Below are 17641 nucleotides of genomic sequence, written 5' to 3' on the forward strand. Positions count from 1 at the left end.
TATGCGGGAATTAGTACTAACAACACTTTTAACAAAAAGTTTACCAAACGCCAAACTGCGTTATCTCACAATAAATCTAACAGCGATTATTTTCACAACATTGCAATGCCAAATTGGCTCTTATAGGTTTGTACAACTTCATTAAAGTCTACAAAACACTTTTCAATTTCTTTTCCAGATTGCTAGAGTTAGAGCCCATTTTAAATATTACGCTGGGTCTTGTTTTCCTTAGTCAGAGCCCATTTTAAATATCCAAATCGCCTATTCTAATTCCCTCCTCTACTTCCCGCCAAAAAACCTGAAAATGGAAAAATAATTCCAGAGGATGAGTAATGAAATAAAAAGGAAAGTATCAGTAGTTGGTTGCAGAAACCAAATCAGAAGAAAATGGACAAGGCACCAGCAACCGGATGCTACAAGTGCGGCCGACCAGGCCACTGGTCACGTGACTGCCCTTCCTCCGCCGCGACCCCAAATTCCAATTCTAACCTCGATCCCAATCCCAATCCCAATCCCAATCCCAATCCCAATCCTAACCCTAACCCTAAGCCTACCAATCCCAATTCCTCTTCTTATTCTTTCAAGAGCGGTACCGGTGTAGGAGGAAGCGGTGCTTCGAAGGCGAAAAAGGTGTCGGTTCCGAAGACTCGGCCGAAGCTGACCCCGCAGCTGCTTCTCTCAGATGATGGCCTCGGCTACGTCCTCCGCCACTTCCCTCGCGCTTTCAAGTACCGTGGCCGCGGAAACGAGGTCTCATATTCAATTATACTCTTGTTTCTTTTCTTTTGTGGAAGAAAATTCATCATATGATGCTAAAAAGTTATTTGCAATTTTTGCAGGTTAGAGATTTGGGGAACCTAATTGGGCTGTACACCGAATGGCACTCACGTTTGCTCCCATATTACGCATTTGATCAGTTTGTTCATAAGGTCGAAGAAGTTGCTTCCACTAGACAAGTAAAGGTACTCATCTCTCTCTCTCTTTATTTTCTTCATAAATATAAATAAATAAATTCCTTTGGAGTTTGGACTCTGCTTTAATCTTTTATTCTTTGTGTGCAAATTTTAAATGTTTAATTTTTTTTTATTAGATGTCTCTTAGAGAATTGAGAGAAAGAGTTGCAAGCGGAGGAGACCCGACAAAGTTGCGTGAACCACCAGTAGAACAAGGCAATCCAAATGATCAACAGGGTATTGTGCTATGTCATTATCTCATTTTTGTATAATAGCTCTAATTCAACAGTGTATTAGGCAACAATGTCTTGAGTGCATATTCCCTGAGTTGTTTGGTATTAATTGGAAAATGCAATTACTCTATTATCGTAACAAAAGACCTGTCAAGAAAATTGAAAAAAGAAAAACACATTCTCTGCAAAAGCTTATTGGAGTAACTGACTGATGAGAAAAGTAGCTCAATATTCATTAATGACTATGGTAATGGAATCCTTAGAGGTTGAGGTTATAACTCGATAAGAAATTTTTCGTATAGAGTACTTTTACCATGATGTTAGTATGCTACGATAATGGATTGGATGCTGAGTGGAGCAGGAATAATGCTTAGAGAGGAACATCATTGCACCGGAGATTAGTTGTTCTGAATCCACATGAAAGATGTCAGGGAGGATGATATTGATAAGTGGAAATCTACTGCCATTATTTCATTGTTACTTCGTTTTTGAATAATAATAATAATTAAGTAGGAGGGTCTTTTTTTTTTTTTATGAAATAATTTAATTAGAAGTTTTTGGGTCGTTCTTCAGTATTTGTAATAATGTTTTTGTTTGGTCAATGATATTTATACTATTCGCTTTGGAAACAACCGCTGCTTTCTATGTTCCCATGTTGAATTCTGATCCTATTAATTTTGTGCAGAAACCTTGAACCCTGAGGGACCAAGCCATCAGCCGGGAGGTTCGTCTTCAGGGAACCATGATGCTGATGATATGCAGGAAGATATGCTTCACGAAATTTACGAGAAAGCCACTGAAGTATGTGCTGCTATTTCGTTCAAATTAGTTTATTCAAGTTTTCTGGGGGTTCATATATAAGCTCGATTTGTTATTAAGTATTTGCTTGTCTTGATTGTTTACTACTGAAGATAACCATGACAGGATTCTTTTGAAGAAATATGAAAAGCATTTCACTAGAAAATATTGATAGAAAACCTTGTAAAGTTGACGTTTCACTGAAGAATGCTGCTGCGTTTGTTGTCCCTAGTATCTGTGTGCAAAAGTTTGATGGTCCCCCTTTGCTTTGCTAATTGTAGGAACCCTCTGAGAATTTGCATGGTGATATGGTTGCTGCTAGTATATCTGCACCTGGTAGTTTTCAGAAAGAATTAACCAATCAAGTTCCAAATAATGAAGCTAGTGAATCCAAGGAAAATCAGATGACAGATGAACAGAGAGCACGAATGGAAGCTAGCAGATTGAAGGCCCTTGAGAAAGCTGCAGCAAGGCGCCGCCAATTGCAAGTGGCTTGAGTTTCTGTTTTTCTTCTGTCCTGTTCTAAATTCTGTTTCACTGTGTCGAGCTATGGATATCAATTGAACTCATGGATAATAGGCATCAAGGCAGAAGTTTGTGTCTTGATATTCTTTGTACGACAAAGTTTTTCTTCATATTTTTGTTTTGTTATGTTTTTTATCTGGGGCATCTCTTTCTTGTAATGTTTGGTTTAGACTGGCCCAGTCTGTGTGGGTCAAGGATGTTGGGCGCGAGTGTATGTATTAATATCAAAGTCATATAAGTAAGTAGGGTATAACAATAATATTAGCATTATTTATTTGTTTCGATTAGTCTTAATCTAAAACCAAATATTCGTATCAATCATCCTAAAAAGCAGCAGCAGTACATAGAGGAAGCTTTGTCTGAGAATCACATATTATTTCTGGTCCTAAATCTCCGGCAACATAGTCAGACGAAGATCACCGGCAACCACCGTGATCTAATCCAATCAACGCCAGCTGGCATGAGCTGTTGGCAAGATACACTCATCCCAAGCATAACGTGATGAGCAGCTCAACCTAACTTTTTTTTCTTTTTTACTGTTTTTTTCTTGTATATTTTTTGGTTTGGTTGGGCCGAAATATAACGCGAGCTCGATTCAATTACATGGTGCAGCTTTCTGCCGCGTGTACAATAATAATGTTGTATGAAGGAAGGAGAAGAGTTATGCGCAAGGAAGGTGTCAGGTAGGACAATAACTTCAAACCCCTAGTGGCCTGTGTGGGCTTGTGGGAGTGGGAGGGAAGGGGGGGAAAAAGACCCATTTAATTTAATTCGAGAAATAGTTAATAGTGTCTTGTTTTGCCTTCAATTCTTTCACCCATTTCCCGAGTTAAAAGACAGAGACAGACACTGATACACCTCCTCAAGCCCTGGCTTGGCTCGCTCAATATAGTCATCTCCCTCTTCCTCCTGGCAGTATTGTTATTATTATTATCAGACTATATGCATGCAGACTGCAGAGTGAGAGTACATAGATGAAGTATTATCAGTTAATGATATATTATTTCATGTATGCAGCTAGCTGCTAGATTCGTTATTCTTCTCCAATTTGTGTGATTGAAAGAGATCTGGGAAAATCTCTCAGATCTCTGCAGACATGTGTCATTCTTCTGGTATGTGATTTCCTTCAAGTTTCAGCAATCCGGGTGGACTCGCTCACTCAACTCTGCTCAACAGAAACAAACAAACAGGGCTCCGAGGAGAAGTACTCCGGGAAAGGGGAAAGGGAGTTTGGGTTGGTGGGGGAGTAAGTTTTGGATCCTATTCCTTTTGAGGTTTCAAGACTGTTAAAAAAGTTAGAGCTTTGAGCAGCCCAAGACCAAGACCAAGCCAAGAGAGAGGAAGACAGAGAAATAGAATCTTTATTTTATTGGTCTCAATAATGCCTGCCTACACGCTGCACTGCAGCTTAAGAATATACAAATCATGGAGAGGAGAAAATAAAGTTTATTTCTCGTCTGGCTCAAGTTGTGTCTGGGTTTCCTTCACGTGAAGCTTACGCTGTAAAATCCCAATTGTAGATGTCCTCCTCCGTGAGTTTTTTCGCAAGCAACGATGCCAAATTGCCAAGCCCCACTCTGTTTTGGTTTGGAGGAGCCGCCACTGAGCCAGTAAGAGTAAGAGTAGATGAGCAAAGTGATTTTTCTTTGAAGCTGTCGAATCAATATGCATTTTGCAGTTAAGCTTAGTGATGAATCGAGTCAAAGAATGAAGATGCTATTGCTCTGAAAATGAATCAAATTGGCGAAATGGTAGTAGATCTTGGAGATTTGGGTTTATAAAGCGATTTGGTAGAGTATCCAAATCAATATATAATAAGCTAAAGACGCAAAAAGGAAAGTGAAGTGGTGGCTCAAAAAGGGCAACCACCTTTTTGGTTTTCAAGATTGAAAGGCTCAATTCCATATATACGCATTTCAGATTCTCAACTCTGAGTTGGGCTTTCTCCATCTGATGCCGCTCTTTTTGGCAGCAAATCCAAGTGCATTATTCATATGGTGATCTGAATAAACACAAACCAACTCAACGATCTATTCCACAGATTTTGAAAATGGAGCAACCCTATTGCTTGGTTTCACATTCATCATCGTCATCATCATCATCGAGGTACTGCTCTCAGAAAGGTCCTATCTTGCGCTTCTTCTTGTTGTTGTCCTTGTTCTTCTTCTTCTTCTTGTCAGTGGGTTTGGCTCGAGCAGGGGATGCAGAAGCTCTGTTAAGTCTGAAATCAACAATCGATCCTCAGAACTTGTTGCCATGGCAGCAAGGAAGCAATGTGTGCGAATGGGAAGGCGTGAAGGACTGCATGAAAGGAAGGGTGACAAAGCTGGTCTTGGAGTATTTAAACTTGACAGGGGTTCTGGACCACAAGATCTTGAACCAGCTGGACCAACTCCGAGTCCTGAGCTTCAAGGGCAACTCTCTTTCGGGCCAAATCCCAGACCTCTCGGGCCTCGTCAATCTCAAATCCATCTTCTTAAACGAAAACAACTTCTCCGGCGTTTTCCCCGCTTCCATTGCGGACCTGCACCGCCTGAAAGTTGTGGTTCTCGCCGGAAATCAAATCTCCGGTCCAATCCCAATGTCTCTGCTGAAGCTCCGTCGTCTCTACGCTCTGTACTTGCAAGACAACCGGTTCACTGGTCCGATACCCCCGCTCAACCAAACCTCTCTCCGATTCTTCAACGTGTCTAATAACCAACTCTCCGGAGAAATTCCCATGACCCCACCTCTGATTCAGTTCAATGCTTCGTCGTTTTTGGGCAACATCAACGTCTGCGGCGTGCAGATTGACAAACAGTGTGGGGGCAGTGTTGGGTTTCCACCGTCGATGAGCCCAAGCGATCAACCAAGTCCAGCGTCAAAATCAAAGCGTGGCAAATTGATAAAGATAGTCGCAGGAAGCGTAGGTGGGCTCGTGGTGGTCGTAATCTGCTTGGTTCTGGTGTGGATGATGTGCAAGTGGAGTCGCGGTCGTCGTGTTGGTCGTGGTGGGGAGGCCACCAGGAGCAAAGCCGGGGTAGCTGAGCTAGCAACAGAGAGAGGATCAGGGGAGGGGCCCACAGGAGGACCAGGTGGTGGTGGTGGTGGTGGCAGGGGAGGTAATAATGGTGGGAAACAAGGGGGGTTTTCTTGGGAAGGCGAAGGGCTAGGGAGTTTAGTGTTCTGCGGTCCAGGGGATCAGCAGATGAGTTACAGCCTAGAGGATTTGCTCAAGGCTTCTGCTGAGACACTGGGGAGGGGTACGATGGGCAGCACGTACAAGGCCGTGATGGAGTCAGGGTTTATCGTGACGGTCAAGAGGCTCAAGGATGCCAGCTACCCAAGGCTTGATGAGTTCAGGAGACACATGGACTTGCTTGGTAAGCTCAGGCACCCTCACTTGGTCCCACTCAGGGCCTATTTCCAGGCTAAGGAGGAACGCTTGCTCGTATACGATTATTTCCCCAATGGCAGCCTCTTTTCACTTATTCATGGTATGTCGGTCATCTACTACTCTACTTATTTGCCTGCTCATTTATTCCTTTATTTCTTCTTAATTGATTCATTTATTTTATTTAATACTTGCTACAAGTTAAATTTCATGGTTGTCTTGTGTTGCTTGTACATTTGCACGTACGAATTTAATTAATTATAGTTGAAGAAAGAAAGTAGAATGTGAGATTAACTTCTGGTTATCAACATAAAATTTGGTTATCACGCACGTCTGATTACTTATTTAGGAGAAAGACTTTCATGCAATAAGAATAACACTTTTTGCTATTTTCGTCCAATAATGCAATGACGCGTGTGATAACATTTACACGTATCATTATGTTATTGATTAAGGATAGCAAAACAGTGTTATCCCTGTTATTAGTAAATGTTTCTATTTATTTAGAAGTTGTTAAAAGATATGATTATATCAGTATAAAATACATAGTTTCATTCCTCCTTTTTTTTATCTTATTTTTTGGTCAAGATCCATCTTTTTCTTTTCGATTCAGAAGTATCATACAAACAAACTTTGTCACTAATCATTTTTAGTAGCATTAAAAGGTCATGGTTATTGATTTATTGGTGGGCCACGTTGGATTTGCCATCTTGATGTAGTGAAAATATGATGTTGACCGGTGGGGATGGGAGCAGTGAACTTTCTTCTCCACCTGCATTGTAGGGCCCACCCGTGTAGGTTCCCGGAAACCATGTGTTAGGCCGTCCATATTCATGAGCCTAATAGTTTTGGTGCTTGCTTATATATATATATATATATATATAATTATTTTTATCTGATGGAAGAATTTGGGCCCTTACATTAATTTCTATGAAAAATGAGGAGGATGGCTAATTAAATTGAAACCATTCGAAAGTCCCTTGAATTTGGGGTGGACCCACAAATAAATTATATTCTATGTATTTATTTTTATTGTATCATCTGATGCACTTAGCTTATTTTACACCGTTGAATGAAAATAGCAATAAACTATCTACACTTGTAACTTGCTGGGGACGGGGGGGGGACCCCTATAAACTTATAATCTCAATGGCCCTATTCCTCTCTTTAACTAACAAACAAATAAAGGAGAGAACAAAGAAACTTGTCTTTGGGATTAGTCTGGGTTGTAGTTAAGGTTTAAAAGTGCCACTCATAGTTGGGGCCCATCTAGGACCACCTCATGGTTCAGACAAAAAAGAAAAAAGAAAAAAAAGAAACTTGTCTTTGCAAACAAACAAGTTGTAGTAGGATTGTGATTTAGAAGGAACATGACATAACGAAAACATTTTTGGTTTTGGTGGTGGTGGTGGTGGTGGTGGTGGTGTTGCGGGTGGCAAGCAAATATTCTGAAAAGTTGATATCATTTGGCATGTGTCATTGTCGTAGACTCGTAGCATATAGATGCATTCTGTATCTTTCTAAGTCAGTACATCGTTCTCCGAGAGATTTTAGGTAAATAACGACAAGATATATATCAGATGTGTTTCCTGCTCTGTAGGATTTACTTTAGAGGGTAATTGATAACTGAGTTACGTTAATATAACAAGTCTCAATCTTTGAATAGTAGTTGGTTTTTAGGCTTTACTTTTTGCACGTTGTACAGTCTTCCTGTACATTTGACCATAGCCGAGTGCCTTGGCTTGTAGTTGGTTTTCATAGCTTCTTCAAAGTTCATGTCTTCTCTCAGACAATAGCCAGTGATTTTATTTCTTGATCAAATTGAACAATAGGAACATGCTTATAATTTCACTTGACATTGATTTTATTTGTTATAAGCCTGTTTCCAGCCCCAATAAGACTAGAATATCAGGACAATATTCCCTAAGTATGGTCTTTCTCTTGCCTTTTGTCACTATTAGCATTTGATTCCAATTTATAGTCCTGCTTTAAGATTGGCCTAGCCAGCTGCAAATGGCGAATGGTTTTAAATATATGCTCACATGTGAAAATCTATTCCATGGTGCCTTGAACTTAGATATACACTCTGCTCAGCTTTTTCAAATAGAATTTCTTTTGTATCATTTTATGTTAAATGATGATAATCAACCCAAGGCTAGGTAAATTATTGCATTGACTTACTTGAACTGATTTTACACAGGTTCAAGAACTTCAGGAGGTGGGAAGCCTCTTCACTGGACATCATGTCTTAAAATAGCTGAGGACTTAGCAAGTGGTGTGCTTTATATCCACCAGAACCCTGGCTTAACTCATGGAAACTTGAAATCCTCAAATGTCTTGTTAGGTTCTGATTTTGAATCCTGCTTGACGGATTATGGCCTCACTTTATTCCGAGATCCTGATTCACTTGAAGAACCTAGTGCAACTACTCTGTTTTATAGAGCCCCTGAATGCCGTGACCTCCGAAAACCAACAACCCAACAAGCTGATGTATACAGCTTTGGTGTCCTCCTCTTGGAGCTCCTAACTGGGAAGACTCCCTTCCAAGACCTTGTTCAGGAACATGGTTCGGACATCCCTAGATGGGTGCGTTCAGTGCGCGAAGAAGAGACAGAGTCAGGGGATGACCCTGCCTCGGGCAATGAGGCATCAGAGGAGAAACTTCAGGCACTTCTTAATATTGCAATGGCTTGTGTTGCAATTGCAGCAGAGAACCGACCTACAATGAGGGAGGTTCTAAGGATGATAAGAGACGCAAGGGCGGAGGCTCAAGTGTCTTCCAACAGCAGTGATCACTCACCAGGGAGATGGTCAGATACTGTTCAGAGCTTGCCGAGGGAAGAACACTTGAGCATTTGAGTGGTTGGTTGGTAATTGAATTTAACTCAATTGGCGGCTTAAGTTATGCATTTTGATTGATTCTTTTGGGCTTTGAACCGTGATTCTTGTTGTACTAGGCATTGTACGTAGAGTGCAACCACACTGGTGTAAAGGTTTTGTTTGTGATCATTTATTCTCTTCTCTCATGTATTTGTTTCAGCTAAGTTTAATTGCACTTTCAATTACTTTTTATTAGTAAGGTTATTGTATCACCATACACAAGTTTTTTGCATGGACCTTCAATTTCAATTTTCAATTAGTGATGGGTCAGCAGCACAGGTTTCTTATTGGTGGCTGGTTCGCTAAAAAAAAAGCTATTGGCTTGGCTCGTTGTTTGGTTTTTTCTTTTCCATTTCTGGTGCGGTTGGTTGTTTGGAGCAGTGTTGCAGCAGAGTAGCTGTTATGTGTGTCCTGTCCTGTGGATTTGCTTAAACATTTATAATTATGAAGAGAGTGAGAGAGCGCTTCACATGTGGTATTAGCAAAAGCTGAAGCACCAGCGTAAGCAATAGTCAGTGAGAGTGACAGTGTAGCACAAAATCGACAGAGACATATTAACAATGGAAGCAACAGGAAAAGGGAGCAAGGCCAGGCCGCGGGCATGGATGTTTGCATGTACGCCACCTGTGTGCATTTCAACCCAATCGCTAGTCTTCGTGCGTACCGATGATCCAGCTTTACGTGAGGATGGTACTATTTTGTTATTTCTATTATTCACGATATGTCACGTATGATAATTTTTTCCCGTGATAATATGTGATTGATCGGATAGCAAAACAGTGCCAATAATTATATATTATACAAAATCGGTATGATATTATTATTGAAACAGCACTTGGATCAATAGGTTGTCTTTTTAAATATATAAATAAAGAAGAGAGAATAATTAAACAATGTCCAATTGTCCATGAACCTAACCTATCGGATTCGTATCCTTTTAAATATGCTAATAATATTATTTGTTATATTTATAATTATTATAAATATGTTGAGAGTCTGTGACTCGTGAGAGCGTGAGACAGTCAGAGAGAGAGAGAGAGAGAGCGATCTGCCGGTACAAATTCTACTTAATTTTCTCCGTTTCATTCATCTGCTACGCTCAGTGAGGCAGCGAGGCAGTGATATCTTCTGACGGTAGAGACAGGAAGAGTCTCAGAGATAGAGAGAAAGCGAGCGCTTTGTGATCGGTGATCAATTTCTCTCAGTTTAAAGGTTGGAAGGAATATTAAGGAGGAGGGGCACTGGACGACGATCTCCTATCTCTGTTTGCTCTGCTTCATTTCTCTATCTGAGAATAATATTTGTCAATTTTTGAAATGGACGAGCGGCAGACGCCACACCCACACCCACAGGTACTCTTCATCTTCTTCTAATTTGCAGATTATTTTCATTCTATGTCAATTTTCAGTCCAATCAGTTAGCATAACAACAAAATGAAATTAACAAAACAAAGGAATTTTAATGGTGCTTTTTGTTTGTTTTATATTCTCTCTGACTTTGCGATGATGGAGTTGTTGAACTTTGAGTCTGTGATTTTGTTTGGGAAGAAAAATAACAAACTTGAATCATTAGAAAAGCCAACTTCAATTCGTTCCTAATAATAACTACATTTCAGATAGGGTCATTTTCAAAGTTTCAAATGAGCAATCGACATTCAAATCAAGCAAACAGTAATAGCGTGATATAACAGAAGCCCAAAAAAGTATATTACGTCATGGATGGGCATGTAAGTAAATTGCTAATTTGAAATTCAATTAAAATTTAAAATGTGTTAGCTAGCTATCCTGCAACAATGAAAGGAATCTTCAGCGTAGGGCAGGTACAATTACAATTACAGCTATGGAAAATGCCTGTTTCTGTCTGGGTCCAAATAAAAATAAAATTTATATATATATATATATAGGTGGATCATGGATGGACATCAATTATTGAAGCTGTAAGTGTAAGGTTCCATTTCCACCCATGCTTGCTGCTAACAGACAAATTTCAGTCATCTCTCACGGACTCAACAGTAGTTGATGTTACTGTCTTAATTGCCACTATCTTTGTTTGAAATGAATCAACAATTATACATAACCAAACATATTCTAATCTTCTTTTTTGTCGTTCACTACGGTCTACAGTACCCAACTATTTTATACGCTTAATTAGCTTGAACTAAACAGGCATCATGTGATTAAGCTTAGCATTATCTAATAACAGTATTTTTAAGCTTAAAGTATGAGTATTTTTAGTGGTCTCTGTTGCCTCGGTTATGTAACATCACATGGGACCATGGAGAGTGGTCCAAGAATTAAGTGCACTGTTCTTTACTTTACTGCTTTACTTACTTACTCATCTAATTTCATTTAGCTTTGTGTTAAGTCCTAAATCCAAATAATTAGTTTTTTTGTCACCTTGTTTAATTTGGTTTACTTAGTTGTGACAAATTTATTTGGTGTTGACTCCATGGGTGGATGACATTTTCAAGAAAGAATATATAACCTACTCCAATAATGTCACAACTTCTGGCAATGCTTTGCCTACTGCTTTAGCTTTGTCTGTCGTTTCTCAGGTACTTCTTCTAGTCCTTGGAGCCCTAATGCTAACAACTGTCAGTCAACAACAATAGAAACTAAGAAATTGTAGTCTGCCCAAATAAATGCTAAACATGGTTTTATTCATCTAAAAAGAAACATAAGCTAGAGTTATTTGGATGAGTTTTTCATACTGTTTTAGAAGACTTCTATATTTTTTTTGTCAATGTTTGTAGAAGACTTTTATTTTTCTCCAAACACTATAATCTATGATACAGTAGCTTACAAATTAATAACTAAGCGTTTTACTTGTTTTTCTCATTCACATGTGCTAAGTAAGATGATATGTTTTTTTTTCGGGTGTCTGTGTATTCACCAATATACTACTGATATTTTCTATGTAATTTTAACACAGACTGATACTAGTGCTTCGGATAGAACTCCCACTGTTGTGTTAGATATTGAGAGCCTTGCACAACCCTCAGATAGAAGCTCGGGAAGCCCCAAAATGACAGTAAGTAGTAGTCTCTTTGTTGTCAATTTTGAAACTACTCCTTCTCACATGAGATGCACTAATTTACTGGTCGATCTAGCGAGTTTCATCATGCTTTTCTTTAATTTACACTATTTTTTCAACATTCCCTGTAGAGAGCACTCTCAAGAAAATGGTCTTATCGAGCAGAGAGATTTTTTAATACTGACGAGGAAGACACAGATGAACCCTCAAAGAAACTTCTAGTGAAAGGTATAATTTACAGTCATCTATCTATTTATGAAGTCTCAACAGACAATCTGCAATCTGATTGTCGACAGAGGAGCTATATCTCTTCACTTGTTGAAAAGTCATTGTCATATTTTATTCTAATAGGATTGGTGCCATGCCGACGTTCAGCATTATTGATCATCTTGGCATAATTGCAATTTAAACTTTATTTGTACATGGTCCCCTTGACAGTGAACTCTCAGTTGGAGCCCTTGAAGCAGTCATTGATCACCGCAAAAGCAATCTCGGCAGCCTCAAATGCTCTTACAGGCTCCAATCTCATTGACACGGGGGATGGACGGAGCAAGAGGTTGAATCGCTTTATGGCAATCAACCCTCGGAAGATCCTTTTCATATTTGCAACACTGTAAGTCCCCCATTTCATTCTCTCATAAACATGAAAGTTAGAGGTATTTAGTTTGGCGATACCATTTATTCAATGTCCATCAAGTCTCTCAACAAATATGATTGATGAGATCATTCTTTTCAAGCATCATTTTGGATGAATGTGAAATGATTGTTTTTCTTTCTTTCTTTCTTTCTTCTTCTGCTAATTAATGATTCAGTTTATTTATATGTGATTGTGTGTGTTTGTTGGCTTCAGGTCCAGTATGGGCACATTAATCCTCATATACTTCACACTGGCCATTAATAGAACAGTTTGATAAACCATGGATGGAGCTGTGCTCTGAATATACTTATGTGATCGCAGCATTCTCTCTCTGTCTCCAGTTGGTCTCGGACTTTAATTTTCTGATGCTGCCTTAATTTGTTGGTAGCTGTGTGTGCTGGGGATAACTGCTGCATATCCGTGATCCATGCTGCAATCTTGATCTAACGGTTGGTCTGTCTCTGCCTGCCAGTTGAGGAGATCAAATATCAGTATATATGATTGTTGTTAAATGATCCAGCGTTTTCAGCTCACCAACTGCGGAACTTATGTGCATGGACCAGAGCTGGCTAGGTTAATTTTGCTGTGATTCTTGTTTTCAACGCAAAAGGGTTCTATTCTATACATAAAAAAACCTTTCAATTCCCAGTCTCATTTATAAATTATAGGGCATCACTCAGGTGTTACCATTTAAAATAAAAAAAACCCTCCACAAGGTGAAGAAGTATGTAATTAATTAGGCATTTTGAATAAATTGGCACCTCTCTGATATAACTGTTGTACCATCAACATCTCGTTTTGTATGGATTCATCTAGATTCATGTTACAAGTCAGTCACCTTGAAAGTGAAAAGGAAAGAAAAATGCTTAATCGTGGTTCGAGGAAAATAGAGCGTTATTAGTGCATGTCAAAGTGTATCAAAGTAAGTTCTTCTCGCGTTGGATTGGCTCTCTTCTCCTTGATGATATCACTGGTGTAGCGAAAGCTAGATTAGTTTGTCCTGTTTCCTTGTAGTTGTTGTGTTCGGGGTTTTTTCCCCTCTAGTTTACCAAAAAAAAAAGTAAGTTCTTCTCGCTATCAAGGCCTAGGTTTGAGTTTCATTGCCGACAATCCCTCTTGGTAAGTAATCTGTAAAAACCAGAAAATGAGCTAAGACCCCTTATGTTAGTCCTCAAAGAGATGTTGGTATGCCTTGACCTTGAAATGGGAAAATACTTGGTAAGACCACAATATATACTATATGGTATTAATAAACATATATACAAACGTAAATAAATTAGTTCCGCATAAAAATAAAATAAAATTCCTTATTCAAATTTGGAACTCAGCGCGGTGGAACTAAATGTTCTTTCTATGACTACTAAAATTACAAGCCCTCCCCAAAGAATCAGTAGTCGTTTGACCCTAAAAAGGAAGAATCAATAGCCGACGGTCCATCGTCCTGTGAAATTTAATGGGCCGGTCCCGCCTTAGTTTGTTAATAAAGAAAGGGTTGTGTCTCGACTATGTTCAGGCTCGATCCAAACCAATTTCATACTTTTCAGGCGCCCTGAAAGGCAGGGAAAAATAATTAATAATAGCTTCCATTTACATTAAAAAAATTAAAAACAATTATGAGGGTGGTGGTAAGTGAAAATAATGCCATTTATTTAAGGATGTTGTTAAATGAACCCTAAAATTAACTGAGTACACCTTATTATCTAACTACACCTTAATATTTAAATCAAAATGTAAAATTAACTAAGTATACCCTATTTAACTATCAAAAATACCCCTAGTATACCTTAATACTATCACACAACACCAAACCCTAATCAAATGTTTCATCATCCATGATCAATTTCAAAGGCTCTCTTTAACGTTTCATAATTAAAGAAACTTTTTTTACTACAAGAGATATTCGGGGAGAATCAAATATAAAATCTCAAGTTGAAAAGTAACGCTCTTTCGCGATTCCTCTTTGGTTCTTTGTAACTTTGGCAATGGCAGTATTTTTACCCCAGCATTTGGGGGTTTCCACTGGCTCCTTGGTTGCCATCCTTGTCAATTGCAACAAACATTTTTCTTATATGATCTCCGGGTCATGAAGCTTTTGAAAGATTTGGACTCTGCACACCGTAGTAATACTTATTTACTATGTCTTCTTTGGTCTACATGCAACTTATGATATGGCCCATAAGCAGACATGGGAGAATCCATGAGAAAGTCGATGACAGCAACATCAGGGAGAAGGCAGAGCCTTGAAATCACAGTACCGTCTGAAAGTTCTTTGTAGGAATGCTTCTTCAGTTTCATTTTAAATTATGAAGCAACTCGTTTTGAGAAAAAATTATTCTTCATGAAACAATAAACAAAACTATACTACTTGCAGCTGAAGATATGAGCCCTAAGGGTGCTTATTAAAAAATAAATGAATATCAGATGTCAAAGTAATCTTTGTTTTTCGATACGATAATAGAATGCAAGCTGAAGATATGAAAAATCAAAACAAATGCACTAATCTGTGTACAAAAGTTCAAATTCAAATATACAAGGTTGGGTTCATGACTTTGTACCTGATTACAAACTCACTTTTTCAAAGGTTTTTTTTTATGGATTTTTTTTCGCTCTAATAGGCTTATGTTTGATTATGATTATATATGGTGAGTAGGGTGTATCTATTAAAATTACATTTGTTTAACAATTCAATATATCTTTTTTGGTTATTTTATGTTAGAATAAATTAGTTTTTTTTTATATATTAAAGAATAAATTAGTAATTTAATAAATAGTTTGGTAGTAGGGTGTACTCCGTTAATGTTAAGGTTTGTTTAACAACACCCTTAGGGTTCGTTTATTACACACGACTGTCTTGGCATGGACTATGTTTGGGGATTATCTTAGCTTGGCTTGGTTTGGTCTAAGTTGGATAACAGTTATCCTGTGTTTGGTGTAAGCTTGGACTACGACTATAATTTTTTTTTCTTCAAATATATATATATATATATTATAATTTATAATATATATTACATATACACACATATACTATTATTATAATATAATATGTATATGTGTATCAGTTATTCTCCTATCCGGATGTCCGCACGTTATTATCGTGCGGATGCTATTGTAAACATGCAAGAAAATAGGAAGGGATAGAGCAAAATACACGGTGTTCACACGATAATAACGTCCGGATGTCCGCATAGGAGAATTTCTGTATGTGTATATATATGTGTGTGTGTGTGTGTGTGTGTGTGTGTGTAGAGAGCTTCTATTGAGGGATCCCTAAAATAAGCTTATTTGAGGGATACCCTTGTAGGGCCCACTCCACATTATATTTTACAAATCCAAACCGTCTATTTTTTTAGATAATCATTCAAAGATTATCTCTACAAAAAATCACTTGAATCTGATATCATTTGACCACTCAATTGAGTTATTCAAATTTTAGTACTTTCTTGAAGCATCGTATTTATTGATTTTATAGGATACAATTGGATGTCGAAATGATTTCCGATTTGTCTAATTTTTTGCCATGATAATCTATGAATGTAGACTTAAAAAATAGATGGTTTGGATTGTTGAAAAAAATATTTGTTGGGAACCCTAAATGGTGTCCCTCAAATTATTTGAGAGATCCCTCAATAGAAGGGGATTGTATATGTATATACGTGTATATATACACACATATATATATATATATATACATATATATTATATATATATATATATGTATATACATGTAGGATCCGGATCCTCTGCTCTGATTTTCTCTGCCATGATCTGCTATACTTTTGTTCTCTATACGCCACATCATTAAAATTTAATCTAAGGGACTTAAAAATTGACACATCATCTTTCAAACAAAAATCCAATTTACTCCAATTAAAATAAATAAATAAAACCCTAATCCAACTAACAGCAAAGTTAACATCACGTCCTCTTTCTTCTCTTCCTTCTTCCTATCTCACGTCTTTTTTTTTACTCAATCCCTGTCTCACTTCCTGTTCTTACTCTGCCCCAAAATCTTATTTTTCACACCAAGCTTTCATTTCTCCAAAACCTCTGCAATCACAATCCCTTCTTTTTCCCCTATCAAAAGAAAAATCAAGTTTTAAGAGAGAGTGTGTTTTTGTACATTTGTATTACTATTATTGTAGGTGGTGGGATTTTTGCGTTTCTGGGCTTTATGGTGAAGTAGCAGCCTTCTCTGAATTCCAGCAGCCAAATTTGTGATGAGGCTTCCAATTCCAAATCTAATGCCTTTTGTAATTTTTCAGATAGTTGACACTTATTCATTTGTAACCGTAAAAATCCAATATGTTTAGAAAGCTTCCTGAGAAACAAGAAAAAGAAGAATAACAATATGTTTGATATATCCAAGAGATTCTCTTCCACCAACTTGCCTACCCATTAACATAAATAAAGAGAAGAGGACAAAACCTGAAGCAAGAAGGAGAAAAAAAGAAGAAAAAAGAGGAGGACAGAACACGAAGAAGAAGAAGAAGAAGAAGAAGAAGAAAAGAGCTTTGGACGTTAACTAATGTTAGTTGGGTGTTAGGGTTTTTTTATTCTTTTTTAATTTGGAGTAAATTGAGTTTTTGTTTTAAAATGATGTGTCAACTTTTAAATCCATTAGATTAAATTTTAATGATGTGGCGTATGGAGAACAAAAATATAGCAGATCATGGCAGAGAAAATCAAAACAGAGGATCTGGATTGATACATGTATATGTGTACATTATAGTATATGTGTATGTAAGTATAATATAATATATATAAATATGGGTATATAATAATAATAATAATATATGTTATTATTACTAGCCTCTATGCACGTGCTTCCACACCTGAGAGAGGCTTTTTTTGAAAAATTAAAAATTTATTTTAGAATTAAAAAAGATAATGGGTAGTTGTGTTCCATAAAAATAGGATCCATTATCTGATTTTTATTTTTATTTTATTTTATTTTAATATGAAAAAGTGTGAATTTACCATATTATCCTCATTTAATTAATAATTTCAATTCTTAATATTTGCATTAATCAAGGACAGTTTCTGGTATTTTGAATGTTTCACCATTCTCTGTCTTTTGCTTTATATATATAGATTACAATATAATACATGCATCTTATATATTGGTGAGCATGAGACTAGTTAATCCTCAATTTCTAAATGGGTTTAGTAGTTCCCTACTAAGGAGGTGTTTTTGGTGGGCTGGGTATCA

General features: G+C 37.6%; 3 protein-coding genes across 5 annotated transcripts; all 3 read left to right on the forward strand.

The window, feature by feature from the left end:
* The first annotated feature begins 282 nt into the window (after positions 1–282).
* Positions 283–2779, forward strand: LOC110754570 (zinc knuckle (CCHC-type) family protein). The gene is made up of 5 exons (XM_021955645.2): positions 283–750; positions 840–962; positions 1091–1190; positions 1872–1987; positions 2266–2779. Exons 1-5 carry the CDS (start codon positions 388–390, stop codon positions 2479–2481), a joined length of 918 nt encoding a protein of 305 aa, XP_021811337.1. The 5' UTR covers positions 283–387; the 3' UTR covers positions 2482–2779.
* Positions 2780–2854: 75 nt separating this feature from the next.
* On the forward strand, positions 2855–8954 carry LOC110754592 (inactive leucine-rich repeat receptor-like serine/threonine-protein kinase At1g60630). The gene is made up of 4 exons (XM_021955677.2): positions 2855–3007; positions 3122–3192; positions 3527–5985; positions 8083–8954. The coding sequence occupies exons 3-4, from the start codon at positions 4560–4562 to the stop codon at positions 8739–8741; spliced, it is 2085 nt and encodes a 694-aa protein (XP_021811369.1). The 5' UTR covers positions 2855–3007; positions 3122–3192; positions 3527–4559; the 3' UTR covers positions 8742–8954.
* An 828-nt stretch (positions 8955–9782) lies between these two features.
* On the forward strand, positions 9783–13074 carry LOC110754553 (uncharacterized). Of its 3 annotated transcripts, none has more exons than XM_021955620.2 (6): positions 9783–10114; positions 11233–11316; positions 11694–11792; positions 11927–12023; positions 12234–12408; positions 12646–13074. In XM_021955620.2, the coding sequence occupies exons 1-6, from the start codon at positions 10079–10081 to the stop codon at positions 12704–12706; spliced, it is 552 nt and encodes a 183-aa protein (XP_021811312.1). In that variant the 5' UTR covers positions 9783–10078; the 3' UTR covers positions 12707–13074. The 3 variants fall into 3 exon arrangements, with proteins under 3 accessions (XP_021811312.1, XP_088100478.1, XP_021811313.1); XM_088244352.1 differs by lacking the exon at positions 11233–11316 and adding an exon at positions 10378–10488 and having other exon boundaries at positions 9787–10114; XM_021955621.2 differs by lacking the exon at positions 11233–11316 and having other exon boundaries at positions 9788–10114.
* Positions 13075–17641: the final 4567 nt, after the last annotated feature.

Source organism: Prunus avium, chromosome 1 (genome assembly GCF_965620075.1).
Source record: "Prunus avium chromosome 1, drPruAviu1.hap1.1, whole genome shotgun sequence".
Classification (NCBI taxonomy): Eukaryota; Viridiplantae; Streptophyta; class Magnoliopsida; order Rosales; family Rosaceae; genus Prunus; species Prunus avium.

What these genes read in the sequence shown, in the direction of transcription:
- LOC110754570 (XM_021955645.2), top strand. Translation starts at nt 388, where the DNA reads ATGGACAAGGCACCAGCAACCGGATGCTACAAGTGCGGCCGACCAGGC. An exon ending in CAATCCAAATGATCAACAGG is followed by an intron (nt 1,191 to 1,871) that starts GTATTGTGCTAT and finishes AATTTTGTGCAG; the next exon opens with AAACCTTGAACCCTGAGGGA. An exon ending in TTTACGAGAAAGCCACTGAA is followed by an intron (nt 1,988 to 2,265) that starts GTATGTGCTGCT and finishes TGCTAATTGTAG; the next exon opens with GAACCCTCTGAGAATTTGCA.
- LOC110754592 (XM_021955677.2), top strand. Translation starts at nt 4,560, where the DNA reads ATGGAGCAACCCTATTGCTTGGTTTCACATTCATCATCGTCATCATCA. An exon ending in CCTCTTTTCACTTATTCATG is followed by an intron (nt 5,986 to 8,082) that starts GTATGTCGGTCA and finishes GATTTTACACAG; the next exon opens with GTTCAAGAACTTCAGGAGGT.
- LOC110754553 (XM_021955620.2), top strand. Translation starts at nt 10,079, where the DNA reads ATGGACGAGCGGCAGACGCCACACCCACACCCACAG. An exon ending in CTTTGTCTGTCGTTTCTCAG is followed by an intron (nt 11,317 to 11,693) that starts GTACTTCTTCTA and finishes ATTTTAACACAG; the next exon opens with ACTGATACTAGTGCTTCGGA. An exon ending in CTTTTCATATTTGCAACACT is followed by an intron (nt 12,409 to 12,645) that starts GTAAGTCCCCCA and finishes TGTTGGCTTCAG; the next exon opens with GTCCAGTATGGGCACATTAA.